The sequence below is a fragment of the Thamnophis sirtalis genome, unplaced genomic scaffold (assembly GCF_051295495.1).
Source record: "Thamnophis sirtalis isolate CommonGarterSnake01/CBP01778 unplaced genomic scaffold, rThaSir2_p1.2 scaffold_11, whole genome shotgun sequence".
Classification (NCBI taxonomy): Eukaryota; Metazoa; Chordata; class Lepidosauria; order Squamata; family Natricidae; genus Thamnophis; species Thamnophis sirtalis.
In genome coordinates, this window is record NW_028261391.1 from 39,998,889 (window position 1) to 40,014,772 (window position 15,884).

The 15,884-nt window shown below is 38.9% G+C and overlaps 1 protein-coding gene across 1 annotated transcript; it reads right to left on the reverse strand.

The window, feature by feature from the left end:
- Positions 1–792: 792 nt before the first annotated feature.
- Positions 793–10,045, reverse strand: LOC106537604 (endothelial protein C receptor). Its single transcript, XM_014051786.2, has 4 exons — positions 9,724–10,045; positions 7,577–7,828; positions 3,938–4,207; positions 793–2,321 (listed from the first exon to the last, which is right to left on the reverse strand). Exons 1-4 carry the CDS (start codon positions 9,782–9,784, stop codon positions 2,209–2,211), a joined length of 696 nt encoding a protein of 231 aa, XP_013907261.2. The 5' UTR covers positions 9,785–10,045; the 3' UTR covers positions 793–2,208.
- Between the last annotated feature and the right edge of the window lie 5,839 nt (positions 10,046–15,884).

The following is a 15,884-nucleotide window of genomic DNA, read 5'->3' on the forward strand; positions in this document are numbered from 1 at the left end:
CACTTAGAAATGTTAAATTGAGAGAAACTGGTTTAAATGAACTGAGAGCCTTTTTACTAACAGTTTGTCATTGCACTTAGAAGAAATGTGCTATGTTGCTTTTGTTCACTTAAATAGGAGCTGCTGTTTTTTTTTAAACAGAGCTCTATATTGATATTTCCTCTAATTTGCAGTTACAACATTTTATGGAACTAGATAAGTAACAATACTAGTTTATAAATTTGTGAGAACCTTGGGCCCATTCATATTTTAAGTAGCACATATGTTTCCAGAACTGCAAAGTATGGAATCTGAGTGTTTAGAATGTCCCAGATATTTCCAAATTATGCATATTGCACAGTGTATGGTACTCATTCCTATAAATATTGGCATATTTTCAGTACATACAACAAAGACACTGTAACTGCTCAACATGGCTATAGGACCATTGGACAAGATATGGTTAGGAAGGCACATAGTTTCTATTTTTCCCAGTGTCTTGGCTAATAGACACACCCGTAACTGTCTCATGCAGACTTTTGTGAATTTTGAACTATCATATTTATATATCTACTGAAAAGATGGCTGCAGTTTCTGACCCTTTGATCAGCCTCTTAGTCTCAAGAATGACCTAGCAGTAAATAATGTTTATTTCTTTGACTGAAAATGAAATTGTTTTGTTTAATCTGGAAAACCAGCCCACTGATATTTACCCGCAGCATTGTATTATAATGGATGGAACTGATGAAGTCACTATATGAATAGAGAACTAGAAAAAGGCCAGCAGTAAAATAAATAGTCACAAACTGTGCATAGATTGGAATAACTTTATAAAAAACATCCAGCCAATTTTGCCATTCTTTCTTTTTTTTAAAGAACTATAAGTTCTACAAATGAAACAGACAGGTAAAATGCTCTTTTTTAAAAAAAATGTAACTATATTTAAATATATGATTATGCGAACTCATAACTGAAAGCCCAAGGTCTAAATTCTGGTGAACAGCTAATAAGATCCTTAATTATCTGAGAACTTTTGGGGGATCTTTAAAGCACTTAGAAGTGATGAACAGGAAACAGTTTCACAATTGTTGGCTGCTGCTCAGTGTTATGAGGATAAAATGCATGGAGTTATCTCATGGTTTCTTGGTACACACTGTAGTCCTAAGCATCCAGAAAAAATAATGGAATCCTAATTTCTAGTAAAATTCTGAAGACATTCTATAAAAATCTCTTGAAAGAAGCATTATTTCTAGCGTGTCCCAATTAAATTTAAAACATACAGTTTCTAATTCTGAATGTTCTTAAAGGTCCACAGGCTTATAAGATTTCTCACATCACTGGATTTATCATCATAAATTGTCTTTGGAACTATAGGAATGGAAGGAAGTATAGAAAGAGCCACCCAAAATCAACTGAAGTGTATTATATTACAATCAATGTATTTCCTTTGTTAAAACTCTAATGTGATCTGATCAGGGATGCCTAAAATTTTTCATGATGAACATAGAAAGAAACAAAAAAAAATTCAGGCATTCTAGATTTTTATACTGTATTTGCCTGAAGGATAAAGGAATAAAAGAACATGCAAATCCGATTGTTAAATACCTCACCAAAATGGGGTATTAGTACAGTGCAAATTAAAAAATTGCTGATAGAATATAATAAAATACAACATAGTCACAATAAAAAATCAGCACAATAGGAAAAAACAGGTATATACTGATACAGCATGATAAAAAAAAATTCCTGCTTTCCTACACAAAAAAATTGCCTACAAAAGAACGTCTGCTTTTTTCCAGATCAACCAAGTGTTGATGCATTGATCGCCTGAACTCAACATTGTGGCTGAGAAAGAGTGACTTCCCAGATTCACCCAGCTGGCTTTCATATCAGGCAGAACTAGAACTTAGTCTCCTGGTCTCTAACCTGGTGCTCTCAGCATGATAAAATACAATGTCGTATGAAAACTAGCATATTGGGTTGGGTTGAGTTGAGTTGAAAGTGACTGACTCAAAGTAATGAATGAACTCTGGTTAGGTGGGAACTTGAGCTGAAGTTTCTGTAAAGGAGAAAAGGCAATCATTTGTTGAGATAGATACAAGATGCCTATATTTTTCATTGTGGCGTTCTGTTTCCCCACACACTTATGAGTCCTGCGTGTTTGTCTTCCAATAGGCTGCATTGAGAAACCAAGAAAGCTGATAGTTCATTTGTGTGTCAGTGCTTCTGCTATCTCTTCCCACCTGTGCACAAGAATAGGCACACAGCTAATCCCACTAGAGCAAGAGCACCCATACTGATGCTTATCACCAGCGGAGTGTGTGAAGGTCCTTCATGCTGCCCTGCAAAAGAAAATAGAAAATTTAGGCTTGTTTTTAGGCTGGGTTTGTGGGCAGTGTTATGGATGATGGAGTGGGAGAGGGAGGGAACAACATATCATTTCAAATACTATCTCAATAGGAAATCTTTTGCAGAAAGAAAATGCTAAAAGGAAACGTCTTGTGATGATTTACTGTACAGACATAGATTTTCTTCCCCAAGTTAGAATTGTACCCCGGAAGTCAAACAGACAACCACGCATGCAATATTTATTTTGTTCAATAGTTTGCACTATGTGGTGGGATCACAGACCCTGTTTTGCCCATCTTCACATCACGTTATGAAATATTCCATTTTTACCTCCCTTATACTCCCTATTTGGGCTAGAGTCAGGGCAACTGGCTGGAACTGATCATATACTGGCTGAATGCCCTTCCTGATGATCAAGAATTTTATTTTCCTGGTTCATTACGCATTTCTAAAATTATTACTTTCTATTAAGGAAAAGCAAAAACTGCAGAATTTTGCTCTCCAGTGTATGTTTGTTTTTAAATATTTTTGTTTGACATTTTGCAAACATTAAAATCACAATTACAATACAATAGCAGAGTAGAAGGGACCTTGGAGGTCTTCTAGTCCAACCCCCTGCCTAGGCAGGAAACCCTACACCATTTCAGACAAATGGCTATCCAACATCATCATAAAGACTTCCAGTGTCGGGGCATTCACAACTTCTGGAGGCAAGCTGTTCCACTGATTAATTGTACTAACTGTCAGGAAATTTATCCTCAGTTCTAAGTTGCTTCTCTCCTTGATTAGTTTCCACTCATTGCTTCTTGTTCTACCCTCAGGTGCCTTGGAGAATAGTTTGACTCCCTCTTCTTTGTGGCAACCCCTGAGATATTGGACTACTGCTCTCATGTCCTTCCTTTCATTAAACTAGACATACCCAGTTCCTACAATGTTCTTCATATGTTTTAGTCTCCAGTCCCCTAATCATCTTTGCTGCTCTTCTCTGCACTCTTTCTAGAGTCTCCACATCTTTTCTACATCGTGGCAACCAAATCTGAATGCAGTATTCCAAGTGTGGCCATACCAAGGCATTATAAAGTGGTATTAACACTTCACGTGATCTTGATTCTATCCCTGTTTATGTAGCCTAGAACTGTTGGCTTTTTGGGCAGCTGCTACCTTCACACTTTTACAGCTTTCTCTTATCGGTATTTTTTCTGATTTTGGGTTTTCCATTTTCCATTCCATTATCTTATACATATTCTTTGTTTCTTTTTTTTTCTTTCTCATTTTTACAATATATACATCTATATACAATATTTCCATCTCTATTGCTTTCTAAGTATATGCCATCTCTTTTCATTGTGTTTACTATGTGTCCTTATGCATTTATTTGACATCTCTTTTCAAGCCAGTTATACTATCTATTCCATATCTTGTAGCACTCTGTTTCCTCTCTATCTCTTAGTTCTCCAGTGTTATTGAGATGACAGCACTACTTTTATTGCATATCTTTTCCTCTGAAAATTAGTGAATAAGAAGAATTGACTGAGCCAGGATAATTTGTCAGGATATCTGTCTAGCCAAAGGCTTCTCTGCAACTACCAGTATCAATTGTCTCACATACCAGTTATGGCTTCTTTGTTGTTAGTATGCATCCTTAGAAAGTTGACACATGTTTCTTCTAGGAAGAACTGTAGATTGGTAGTTGTCTCTGGGAATTGATTCAGCTTCTGACTAGTATAGTTGGCCACCGAAGTGTTAGCTAAACCTTCCCAGTTATTACTCTTTGTGTGAAATTTCAGGAAATCATTCCCATTCAGCGAAATCTTGTAGAAGCTTCTGGTGCCATTTTCCGACACTTCGCACCCCTTTGTGCAATATAGGGATATGGGATCTGCAATCAAAATGTTCGTTAGAAAAATATGTAGTAAAGATTTATTTGAACATCACACACAAAGTAATAGAGCATAATAGAACAAACAAACAAAGCACTCAATCTGAGGCTTGAAAATATTCTTATACAACATTCATGTTTCCAATTACTTGCTTTATCATAACTTCAGTACAATCTATATATTTTTAATTTTTTTTAAAGTGAAAATTACCAATTTCCAAAAAAACTAAAAGTAAAATAAAATAAGTGAAAGAAATATAAAAAGGGGGGAAAGTTACGAAAGTGGCTTCCAATCTTCTATTTTACTTCCCTTTTAAAGGACTCTTCTTAAAAAGAATTTGTGGACATCTATTAGATCGGTTCCACCACAAAACCGCGATGTCCTTATCCGCGCCGACATAAGTGCGGAGGCAAATCCGCTGCGTCTGAAGCGCTAAGAAAAAAACGACCCTACCGCCGCGATAACAGCGCGGTGACAGAAGGGCGTTCTACATGCTTCGTTCTTTGCCTCCAAAGGTAGCCCTCCTCCTCCAGCTGACAGCGGCAGCGGGCGCGGGGCAAAGCGGGCTGCCCAGCAGCAGCAGCCCGTGGGAAGGGTCCAGCTCAGCCGCAGGGGGCAGCAGGAAGTGGAGGAGGACGCGGCAGCGGCGGCGGCTGAGGCTCTCCCGGGCCGGCGAAGCGGGCTTGCCCGGCGGAGGCAGGCTGCCCTCTTCTTCCTCAACAACATCTCCTTGGACGGGCGGCCTCCACCGCCGGCGCCTCCCCCGGAGGAAGAGGCAGGGCGAGCGGGCGGGCGGGCGGCGGCTGAGGCTCTCCCGGGGCCGGCGAAGCAGGTTGCCCGGTGGCGGCGGCCGCCCATCCAAGGAGATGTTGTTGAGGAAGAAGAGGGCGGCCTGCCTCTGCCGGGCAAGCCCGCTTCGCCGGCCCCGGGAGAGCCTCAGCCGCCGCCGCCGCTGCGTCCTCCTCCGCCGTCGGCGGCCCTGCTCGGGCCCCCCGCGGGCTTCCTGCTGTCCCCCGTGGCTGTGCTGGACCCTTCCCGCAGGCTGCTGCTGCCGCTGTCAGCTGGAGGAGGAGGGTTACCTTTGGAGGCAAAGAACGAAGCATGTAGAACGCCCTTCTGTCACCGCGCTGTTGTCCCCGCGGTGATGACGCGCGATGATGACGTCGCGACTTTAGTGACGCGATTTAATCTCCGCTATTTTGCATAGCGCGGTTTTGTCGTGCCACGATTAGATCAGTGTTTCTCAACCTTGGCAACTTGAAGATGTCTGGACTTCAACTCCCAGAATTCCCCAGCCAGCGCTGACTGGGGAATTCTGGGAGTTGAAGTCCAGATATCTTCAAGTTGCCAAGGTTGAGAAACACTGTATTAGATAATGTAATTCCTTATTTTTGCTGCCAGTGCTATGAATCATGGAGTTGGACGGAACTTTACAAATTATTTATCGTAGTCCATCCCCTTCCTTACTGTGGCATCTATTAGACCATTTCTGACAGATGACCAACTTCTCTTTGGCCTTCAGCAGAGGCGAATTGTGACAACTTGCTCCTCTGGCTGACAGTTCAGAAAAATCAGGATTTCTAACCTAAACTACTTCCTTGCAGTTTTAACTCACCTGATCTGATCATGCTTTCTAGAACATTAGATAATACCTCCACTTGTATCTGATAATCCTTTTGTTTTTTAAAGACTATCATATCTTATTCCGATTCTTCTGTATGCCAAACATACTTAAGTCCTTTAATCATTCTTTATGTGGCTTGGCTTCCAGACTCTTTTATCATTTTGGAAATCATATCCTGAACCCGCTTCAATTTGTTATTGCCCTTTTTGACCTTTAGGGCCTCAAAGTATTCAAGGAACTTGACCATAGCCCGGATCTTTTTTATGTGGGCTACTGCCAACCAATATCCTCCATATTATACTTGGGTCTTTCCTTTCTCCTACCCAGATATGGAATATTATGTTATATTAAATTCCATTCTGTTTATTTCAATGTACTACTCAAGTTGTCTAAATCTTCCATCCCCCACGAAGTATTGGCCATCCCTCTGTTGGAAGAAATGTCCTTCTGGGTTCAGCTTCAAGTGGGGAAAAAGATACTGGAGACATGGAGGCTGCTTGGAAAGATGGCTTAATGGTGGACAGGACCACATGGCTTGACTCCTGAACAGAAAAGGTGATCATGTGCTTCAATGTTGGGTGAAGAATAAGAAAGAGAAGGAAGAGCTGAAAGTTCCTGGCTTTATACTCTCTATTCAGCCCCACCTTTCTGTTTCCTGTTCCTGTGTAAGAAATGTATTCTGATTGGTTGTCAGACTCCCGTGGGACCAAGTTTTGAGTTTCCAGATGCCATGTGGTGAGTTTCTGTGGAAGGTTAATATCATCCATCACCTAGGAGCTGAAGGGGAGAACTCTATTTTGTAGAATAGACTGGCTTGGGCATTTTAATGAGCCATTAAGGAAAATGGGGGCTATTAAGAGTGAGTCTGTTTCCTGCCTAAAACATGTTTCTCCATTTCTGATCCAGGGAAATATAATATTCTGCCTTTTCAATATTTCCTAGGAGAGGGCTGGGTGCTAACTTCCTACTCCTCCCTCCTTAGTACTGCAAATTTTGTAAGTGTCCTCAACTCTCTTTAATAAAAAGTTAAAAAGTATGGGGACATGGACCGAGCTCTTTGACTCTACACTACTGACTTCCCTCAAGCTGACATGCAGCCATAACTAGTGCTCTCCAAAGTTTACCTACCTATAGTATGAGCTAGGCCCTATTTTACCATTTTATGGAGAATATTTGAAGAAACTCTCAATTTCTTTGATGAGTTCCAAATGCAGCATGGCAGCAGCATTCCCCTCATCTATCATAGTAACTAACAAAAGAAACAGCATTAATCTGTCATGTTTTCTTTGCAACTAATCCATATTAGCTCCTGTTAGACACAGCATGGCTATCTAATGAGCACAAACACGTTGCTTATCAATTCCATATCTCTGATGAAATAATCCCATTTATTCTCATTCTTAACAGGAGATAACCCCTTTCAAGTGTTAATTTGAAATTGTGAGCAATTCAGTTTTAGCAGAAAGAAGGGGTACAATAGATGTGGTAACATTACTTGTATGGCTGGAATGTTTCAATTCTTTCATTATTTTTGGTTACTGGGAAGTAAGGCTTTGCTTTTAAAAATTACATTGCATACATTTCCCAGCTCAAAATAGTGAAAATGATATCATCATTTTTTTCATCAACCATAGATGTTGGTACTCAGCAATACAATTTTTCTTGGCAAAGAAAAAGAAAGGCAATTTTTCTTGCCTTAACATGAACTCCCAAGTATTGCCACCTTAAAACCTCTATTACTCACAGGATATGACCTTTTCCTTTGAGAGTACAGCAACCATTCCCTGGAAGCTCTGTAGATATTGGCGCAGTTTGCTTTCTGTCTGTTCCCATTGGTTGGATGCCTCTAATGGTGACAGCTGGCTCACATTCAGTTGTTTAGTATTACCCTCCAAGCTATGGGTCATTATCCCATTTAGGATGGCATTGCCTACAAATTTCCCAGAGTTTTCTTTTGAAAAGTTGGCAGTCAATGTCATGATGAAGGTATGAGTTTCTGAGAATAAAAATAATAATAAAAAGGAGATAATCAAGCCAGTGGAAGCAATAATTTAAGTCCCTTCTTCCCAGTCCACTCCTTCTGGCTAAACAAGTGAAGGATGGCAGGAGTTTGCGCAAACCTCCCCTTAAAAAAGGAAAGGAAATCAGCTTGGCTGATCTTTTTATCTCACTCTTTTTTTCTCTCCCTTTGTTCAAAGACATCCTGTAACCTTAACTGAAAAAAGAAGAGGGATTAGTACAGGAAGTATTGCACATTCAGGAAGGGGGGCGTTCCTGCCTAATTTCCCCATTGAAAAGATGTTTTTCTTAGCACCGACTGTGGCACTGGATGATTGCCAGGGAACTATATAATCCAGACTGACAGGCACCATTGTTTATAGTGGCCTCAACATTCTTTCTCTAATGGAAAAAATGTGGCTAAAAGGGAGAATAATCTATCACTTCTGAGATGATCCACTGTCCACCAGTATTAGTTATGGCCGAATCATTTTCCTGATGATCTGTCAAGTTCTCTACTTCACTTTATTTTTACTTGACCAATGTGTGTGGGGGGGATACTTTTTGATGGAGCTATGCTTAATATTCTGGGGAAACCAAAGTTCCATGGTAAGCAATGTAATGATGCAATTGTGGCAAGATGGCTTTTCTCCTTGATGTGGGGACTGTATTTTTTTTTAATTAAAAAAAACAATGTGAAGCTGATTTATGCTATGGTTATTGTTTACGCTGTGCCTTAAAATATGCAAGATTGAGAGTGAAGATAAGAAAAAGGCAAGCCATTGGCTCACCATATATCTGGGAGGAGAGAAACTGTTTTTGCAAGGCGTGTTACCAATAATAAAATAGGAGATAGATTCAAGATTGAGTCATTATTCCTAAAAAACTAGAATAAGGGTGCATTCGGAATGCATGGAAGTATGTGGGGTGCATGCCTGTACATGAGAAGGAACTCCATGTTTAAATAACAGACACTCCCTGAAGTTCTTGAAGTTCCATTACAACTGGATAGCAGTGTTATCTTATGGAATCTTTCCTTATTTTAAAACATGGTTACTCTTTAGAACATGGTAACTATTGCACAATATCCTACCTCTGAGGAATCCTTTTAGTTAATCATTTGCACAAATTTGTCCTGACTACTCCAAGAGAAATAGTCCTAAATTCATTCTATGCAAGAGATTGAAAATTATTACTAATCTGTTCCAATCAACAGTTCTGCATCTATCACCATCAATCTTTGAAGATAATAGGATTTTATCTCTAAATATACCTAAATAGATATGCATTAATTTCCAAATCATAACTGGGAGTTCAAAACAGATTCTTTGTAAATTTCAGAATGTCATTAAAATATTTTTACTGATTTGGATGCATCATGAAACAAATGCACAGATAACGTTTCAATCCAATCACTTTATTTCTGCACTCATGTACTTAGAAGTCACTTCCATAGATTTCAGCGGGATTATTCCCCAGCAAATGATATTTAGGATTACACAATTAGTTAAATATTTTCAAAACCCAACATAAATTTAAAAAAAATATATTTATTTTCTACCTAAACAATAGTAGAATTAGCCCCAGGCAAATAATTTTAAGGAGACTATTCTGTAACTTGGTACTATAGATAATCCACCATCAGGTATATGAATTAGATCTGTGAAAATAAGCAGTATGACTAAAAAAGAGAAAGATCCGTGGATAAGCATGTTAAGCCAAAATCACAATGTTAAAGACTAAAAATTTATTCCTCTACTTTTCACAACTCACATTCATAGAGTGTTTTGCCAGCTTTATATTCACCCTTCTTACTCAGAAATCTAATCAAATCAAACAGAATACTCACTATTTCCAGTTTTAAATCAAGCCAACATGATTTTCCAAACTTACCTTCACCGTATGCCCAGTGATAGAGAGCCCAAGACTGGAGAAGAATTTGCAGGAGAAACATTCCCAGTCAGGAGTCACTTATTTGCAAAGCCAGGAACACTTCAGTGTTGTTAGTGAAGTAAGGTCTCTGGAAAGGAAATCTCCAAGTCTTTTATATGTACGCCAAGCACCACCAGAAATCAGGGAGTTTCATTTGCCAGGACTGGGTTGGAAGACAGAGGGTACGGCTGGCTGTGAAAAGGCGGGTGGAGCATGTTTTCATCTTCCTATTTCCTCACATCCAGCAAAGGAACTTTTTTCCTTGCCAGATCCGCCTCCTTCTGTTTCTCCCACAGCTGTGCAGGCTGTAGCTGGAAAATGGCTTTAAAATGCCAAGCATGACACTCTTTTTGCCAAGTATAGCATTGGGAATAGAGACAGAGAGACAAGGCAAACAAAAACATGAGAAAAAGATCCAATCAAAATATCAGCAAAATTAATATTCACAAAGGACAAAAAGAGTGCATCTGCAGACAGTACAATTTGGGTCATAGTGCCATTTGAGATTTCTAGTTTTGAGATTAGATATGTAAAGATATTTTATTGCACACTACCCCGAAAGAAATATTCCAAGACTGCAGCCTTGATGAGAAATATACTGTAGAATGTCCTGGGTCCAATATCTAACAGAGACAAATACAACCCAAGCAACATTCATTTCTGCCTTTATATGCTGTATATACATCGTATGTTCATAGTTTACCTTGTCACATGGGCTGAGACTGCTATTGTATGCCTATTCTGCAAACACAGCCAGTATGAAACACAGATAGTCTTTGAATTATGACCACAACTGTTACCAAGTGAGACAATTGTTAAATGAATTCTGCCCCATTTTATGACCTTTCTTGTCACAGTTCTTAAGTGAATAATTGCAGTTAAGTTAGTAACATGGTTGTTAAGTGAATCTGGCTTTTCCATTGACTTTGCTTGCCAGAAGATCGCAAAAGGTGACCTGGGGACACCGCAACCGTCATAAATATGAGTCAGTTGCCAAGCATCTGAATTTTAAAGCATTTGAACTTTGATCATACCGCAATGGTCATAAGTGTGAAAAATAGCCATAAATCGCTTTTTTCAGTGCCTTTGTAACTTTGAATGGTTAATAAATGAACTGTTATAAATTGAGGACAACCTGTAGTGCTTAGGGTACTGTATCAGAGTGAAGGAGACCATGTTTAAAAACAATTAAGCCATAAACTACATGACAACAAACACCAGTAAGAGTTATCATAAAATGGAAATTTAGCCAAAAAGACACTATATGACTTGGTTTTGTTAAGTGGGTATGGTGAAAATCATGACTGCCCCTAAGTCACCCTATAAGCTTTCATGGCTAAGTGGGGTCTAAAACAATGGGAGCCCCATAATCAAATCTAATATTCTAAGCATTGTCTTATTCTGGTTCTCTTTATATGATTTTTGTTTGTTTGTTTTAATCCCCTTTTGTTATTTTTTAAATAATCATTTTAAAAAAAATAAATATCTAATACTCCTTTCTGTTTACCTCACAACAACTCTGTGAGGTGAGTTGGCCTGAGAGAAAGTGACTGGCCTAAAGTCACCTAGCTGGTGGTATATATAATATTAATAAGAATAGCAGACTTATGGAATGCATAGTTGCCTCTGGCAATATATATTTAAGTGCAGAACAGAATTATTACTACATCATCAAGAATTACAACATCAGAAATTACTAAATGCACTGAAATGCTATAGCTCTTACATATGGGACTATTTGTTAAGCAGCAGAGGTGCTTCATCACGCCCTTTCTCTCATTTCTTTGCAGAAAACTGAACTTAAACTTAAAATTCCTGCTGGTAGAAACATACTGTGGGAAATTGGAATGAAACATTGTATCAAACCCCCAAACCATAACATTGTCATTATGGGCAGAAGGAAAAAGATCATGTTACATTTCACAAAAGTTAGACATGCTTTGAATTGTAAGTTGCTTCGGTCTATGGACAACACTGCAAACAATCCCATATTTATAACATGCATATATACATCCTACTTCTGAGTGGCAAGGAGTTTCAACAATTCTTTGCAGTATTTATCCAGTGTTCAGTTTCAACAGAAAAAAAAGAAATAGCATATTTCTGAGAGAGAGAAAGAAGCTGAGAACTCAGAACACAATCCTGATCCCATCCAAATTCCTAGGAGAATGTATGAGGCCACAGAATTCCTGCAAAGAACAGTATTGAATCTGAGCCTGCTCTTCAAGCCCAAATTAGTGGGCTTTAGTTTTATACAATTTCCAAAAATGGAGACTATAAAACTAAAAAAAAAAAAAAAAATCATACATGAAACAAAAACATTGCATTCCAAAAGTTCTATTGAACTATTCTGAATGGGTCACATAAAATCTGGAATGTTTTTGTTGTATATGATTTCAGCCAAAAACAAAACCCTCAGAAATAATTTTACATGGAAAAAAGACAAGGCCTCTGGATTTCTGCCCTTCTTTTCTCTGCCGCTTTCAGTGAAGTCCTTCCACCAGCCCTCCCATCCAGCTGACCTTCCTAGCACTAATCCTCGCAAACCTCAATCAGGCTGCTGCCAAGATCCCAATCGGAAACTTGCAGTTCAAAGTACGAACTGTTATATATATCTCTATTCCAGACTGATTTCTTACTTATTTGTATCATCATTCTAACTATTTTCTGTACACTGCAGGTTAAAGGTCTCTTCCTCCTGTTTCCAACCAATACAGTCCTGAACTTTCTTTTGACGATTGGACCCAAAATAGTTGCTGATGTCATCGATCCATCTTAATATAGGTCTTTTTTGTGGATGCTTTTTATCAAGTGAAATCCATTCTATGACTGCCTTAGTCCAGCTGCCATCAGTTCTTCTTGCTATGTGACCGTCCTATTCCCATTTTATTTCTTTTTACTCTCTTGATATCATACACTTTCGTTTGTTCTCGAATCCATGTGCAAGTATTTCTATCTTGTCTTATAATGCCAAGCATGTATAATTGCTATGCACATATGAAATGCACATCTCCACAATGTTAACTTTTGACTGTCTTCTCTTGGTGCCTGCATTCACATTATTTTAGCCTAACATTTTGTATAAACCTACTGTAAATCCAGTCACAAATCTCACTTATATCCTTAATAGTTAAGTTAACCAAGGGCATATTCTCTGAGTGTAGCCTGAAAATGACATTATCTTAAAACATGCATGTTGATATCTTAAGAGTCAAATTTATAGATTGGGATTGGATTTAATGGAATCTACCTTGACCATTCACAAGGTCATTATGTTTTTGGTAACTGAGATTATTGAGTAAATATAGGTCAGATAGGAGAGTCCCAGAGAACAATGAAATGACAAAAATGCTGACAACAGCCATCATGATGTCTGTTCACTATATAGTCAAGATGTCTAAGAAAGATTATATAATTATCTGAGCATAACAACATTTTATTCTCTTTTTAAAAAAACTCTCTTGTACTCTAATCCACTTTTTTATCCTTAATGAAGTTTCTGGTTGCTACTCTGAAAATGACCAAACGAAGAAAGCAGATAAACTGGAACCAGACAAGTAAATATGAGTCAAGGACTATGTAAACAGCAACAACTGAGGAAACAAAAGGCAGCAGAATCAAATGTCAGTGGTAGTAACACAATCAACAATCTTCTTGACCTTCCACTCATAGATGGATATCACATGAGTAGTCATTTTCCATGTTAGCCTCTTTTGACCTATCCATCTAAATATTTTTTCACTCCTTTTTACAACAGCATGACCTTTCTCAATTCCTCCTTTTATACAATTATTACACATGAAAAAGACTTTTACCATCAACACTCAGAAGAGGAGCCACAAAGATACCAACTGGCCTGCCAGCTTCTTATAAGATGAAGCCTTTGGTATAAAGTCTGAATCATCTGCTTCCTGGTTGTAAAAGGGTCAACTGTCCCTGAGGTTGCTCACTCAGTAGCAGCAGCAACATTTGGAGAGGGGAATTGCAAAAAAACAGGCAAGATAGTGGATAAAAATCCCATCCATTGTTTATATACATTGGCATCATTTGCATGTACAAAGAAAAGGAGACTAAACAATCCTGCTTCAGTCAATAACTTACCTATTTTTATTGCCCTAGCCTGTTTTTGCTTTATGTGCAAATATTTGGAAAGAGATAGGACTCTAATAAGGAAGGAACTGCCACATATTACTGATCTTATTTTATTATGGTGTGCTGTTACAGAACAATTGGGGGGGGGGGGAGAACAGGTCACAGATTTTGAGGTAATAATTTGCAGGGAAACATATGTTGAGCAACTGCAATCTAGCTGTTACAAGGAGTGGAGGGAAGACCAGTGCCTGATCTCCCTTCCTTTCAGACTACAATCTTATTAATGACATGACAGTGACAGAGATGGAAGACCCTTTAGTCAAGGGGTGTCAAACTCAATTTCCTTGAGGGCCAGATCAGGGCTGTGGTTGACCTCAGGGGGCCAGGTGGGTGTGCCTGATTGGGTGGGCATGGTCAGCTGTACATCACTCACTGGGCATGGCCAGCTGGGTGGGCATGACCAGCTTGATATCACACCCCAAACTGCTGGCATGTTTCCTCTTGCATTGAGTAGACTGGGCTGAAGCCATGCTGGGCCGATGTTTCCTCTTTGTAATGGGTATACCGGGTCAAAGCCACGCTGGCCCAGTGTTTTCTCTTCACATTTGGTAGACCAGGCTGAAATGACCGGGGTAGACTGGGCCAAAGCAATGCAGGCCAGCCTTTTACATTTTCCAGGATGGCCCCGCAGGCTGGATCCAACCACATCACGGCTAGATCTGGTCCACGGGCCTTGAGTTTGACACCCTTGCTTTAGTCTGAAGATCCAACTTTTTAATGCTAAGTCAGTTTCTGACAAAACATCTATCCAGGATTTAATCCTGAACAAAACACTGATTTGGCATTTATTAGAAATACCTGGATAAGAGTAGAGGGAGAATATTTCTCCCAGTTCTGTGGATGAATTATTGTATAAAGCAGTAAGCTAACTTGGAAGGTGGTGAGATATGTGGCTGTAATATAAGGGAGGCATGGAATAAGGGAGTAAGAAGGCTGCCATGATGTTTTTATGCTTATCCTGATAGTTAGCAGATGTGAGTTGTTATGACAAAAGTAAATTGGCATGATCAAGGATGCAGTTGTGGTGAAGGATGTGAAAGAATGTTAAAGCAAGAAGGTCATAATTTAGGGAAGAAGGTTAAAAAAAACCAAGGAGCTATCATGAAGGGAGTTTGAGGAATATACTTAAATTGTCAGGGATTTTTAGAAGTCTGATACCAGCATAAGGAATGTGCTAACTTCTGACTTTGTTGTGCACTACATATATGCAATGTATTTTATTTTGTTTTAATTTATTGTCCTTCTTTTAGGAATAGCATTTTCGTTGGGCTAATAAAATAAACTTTTGGGCAGTGTTGAGCTTCAGAATGGCTGTGGTCTAGGCAATGTATTTCTTGATGTTTTACTGGCAACTGTGGCTAGTATCCTGAGAGGCAAGGTGATCAGGGACTAACTGAACTCCTGTCTTTAAAACCAGGTGACCTGACTGTAAGGGAGTAGGCTAAACACCAAGCAAAAGTAAAAAAAAAAAATGCTGTTGAAGCTGACTGTTTTGTAGCATATAGAAATAGACTGATATTGAATATCACTTCTAAACACAGCCTTCCCTCCAGTGGATTTCAAGCACTATTTTGGTTTACCAAGGAACTGAGAGTTATGAAATGGACTGCTGGAGAGCTTTAGCAGAAGTGGAAAATGCGCAGAACTGGGAAATGTAGCAGTAGAAATTGTGAAGGCATAAACCCCAAGGACAAGGACTGCATAGCTTCCCGCAAAGTAAATCAGATTCTAATTCTGTCTCCATTGTGCCTGTACAAGACTGGCACACATATTTTTCCTTGTTGTAGGAAGGAAAAATATAATGAAAGAAAAGAGTCAAAATAGAAGAGATTCACCATAAGCAATTGTCATTGGGGTTTCTTTTGTAGATAAGATTACTGAATACTTTTTCAGACTTGTCATTCTGAAGGTCTCCAATGACTTTAAATGGTTAACAGGCAATTTCCAAAAATTTCACACTGTCAACATCT

Bases quoted from the DNA above. Each gene is read 5' to 3' on its own strand.
- LOC106537604 (XM_014051786.2), bottom strand. From the start codon at position 9,784: ATGTTTCTCCTGCAAATTCTTCTCCAGTCTTGGGCTCTCTATCACTGG. The intron at 7,829-9,723 runs GTAAGTTTGGAA...TTTTATTCTCAG, and splicing joins TCACTGGGCATACGGTGAAG to AAACTCATACCTTCATCATG. The intron at 4,208-7,576 runs GTGAGTAATAGA...TTTTGATTGCAG, and splicing joins AAAGGAAAAGGTCATATCCT to ATCCCATATCCCTATATTGC.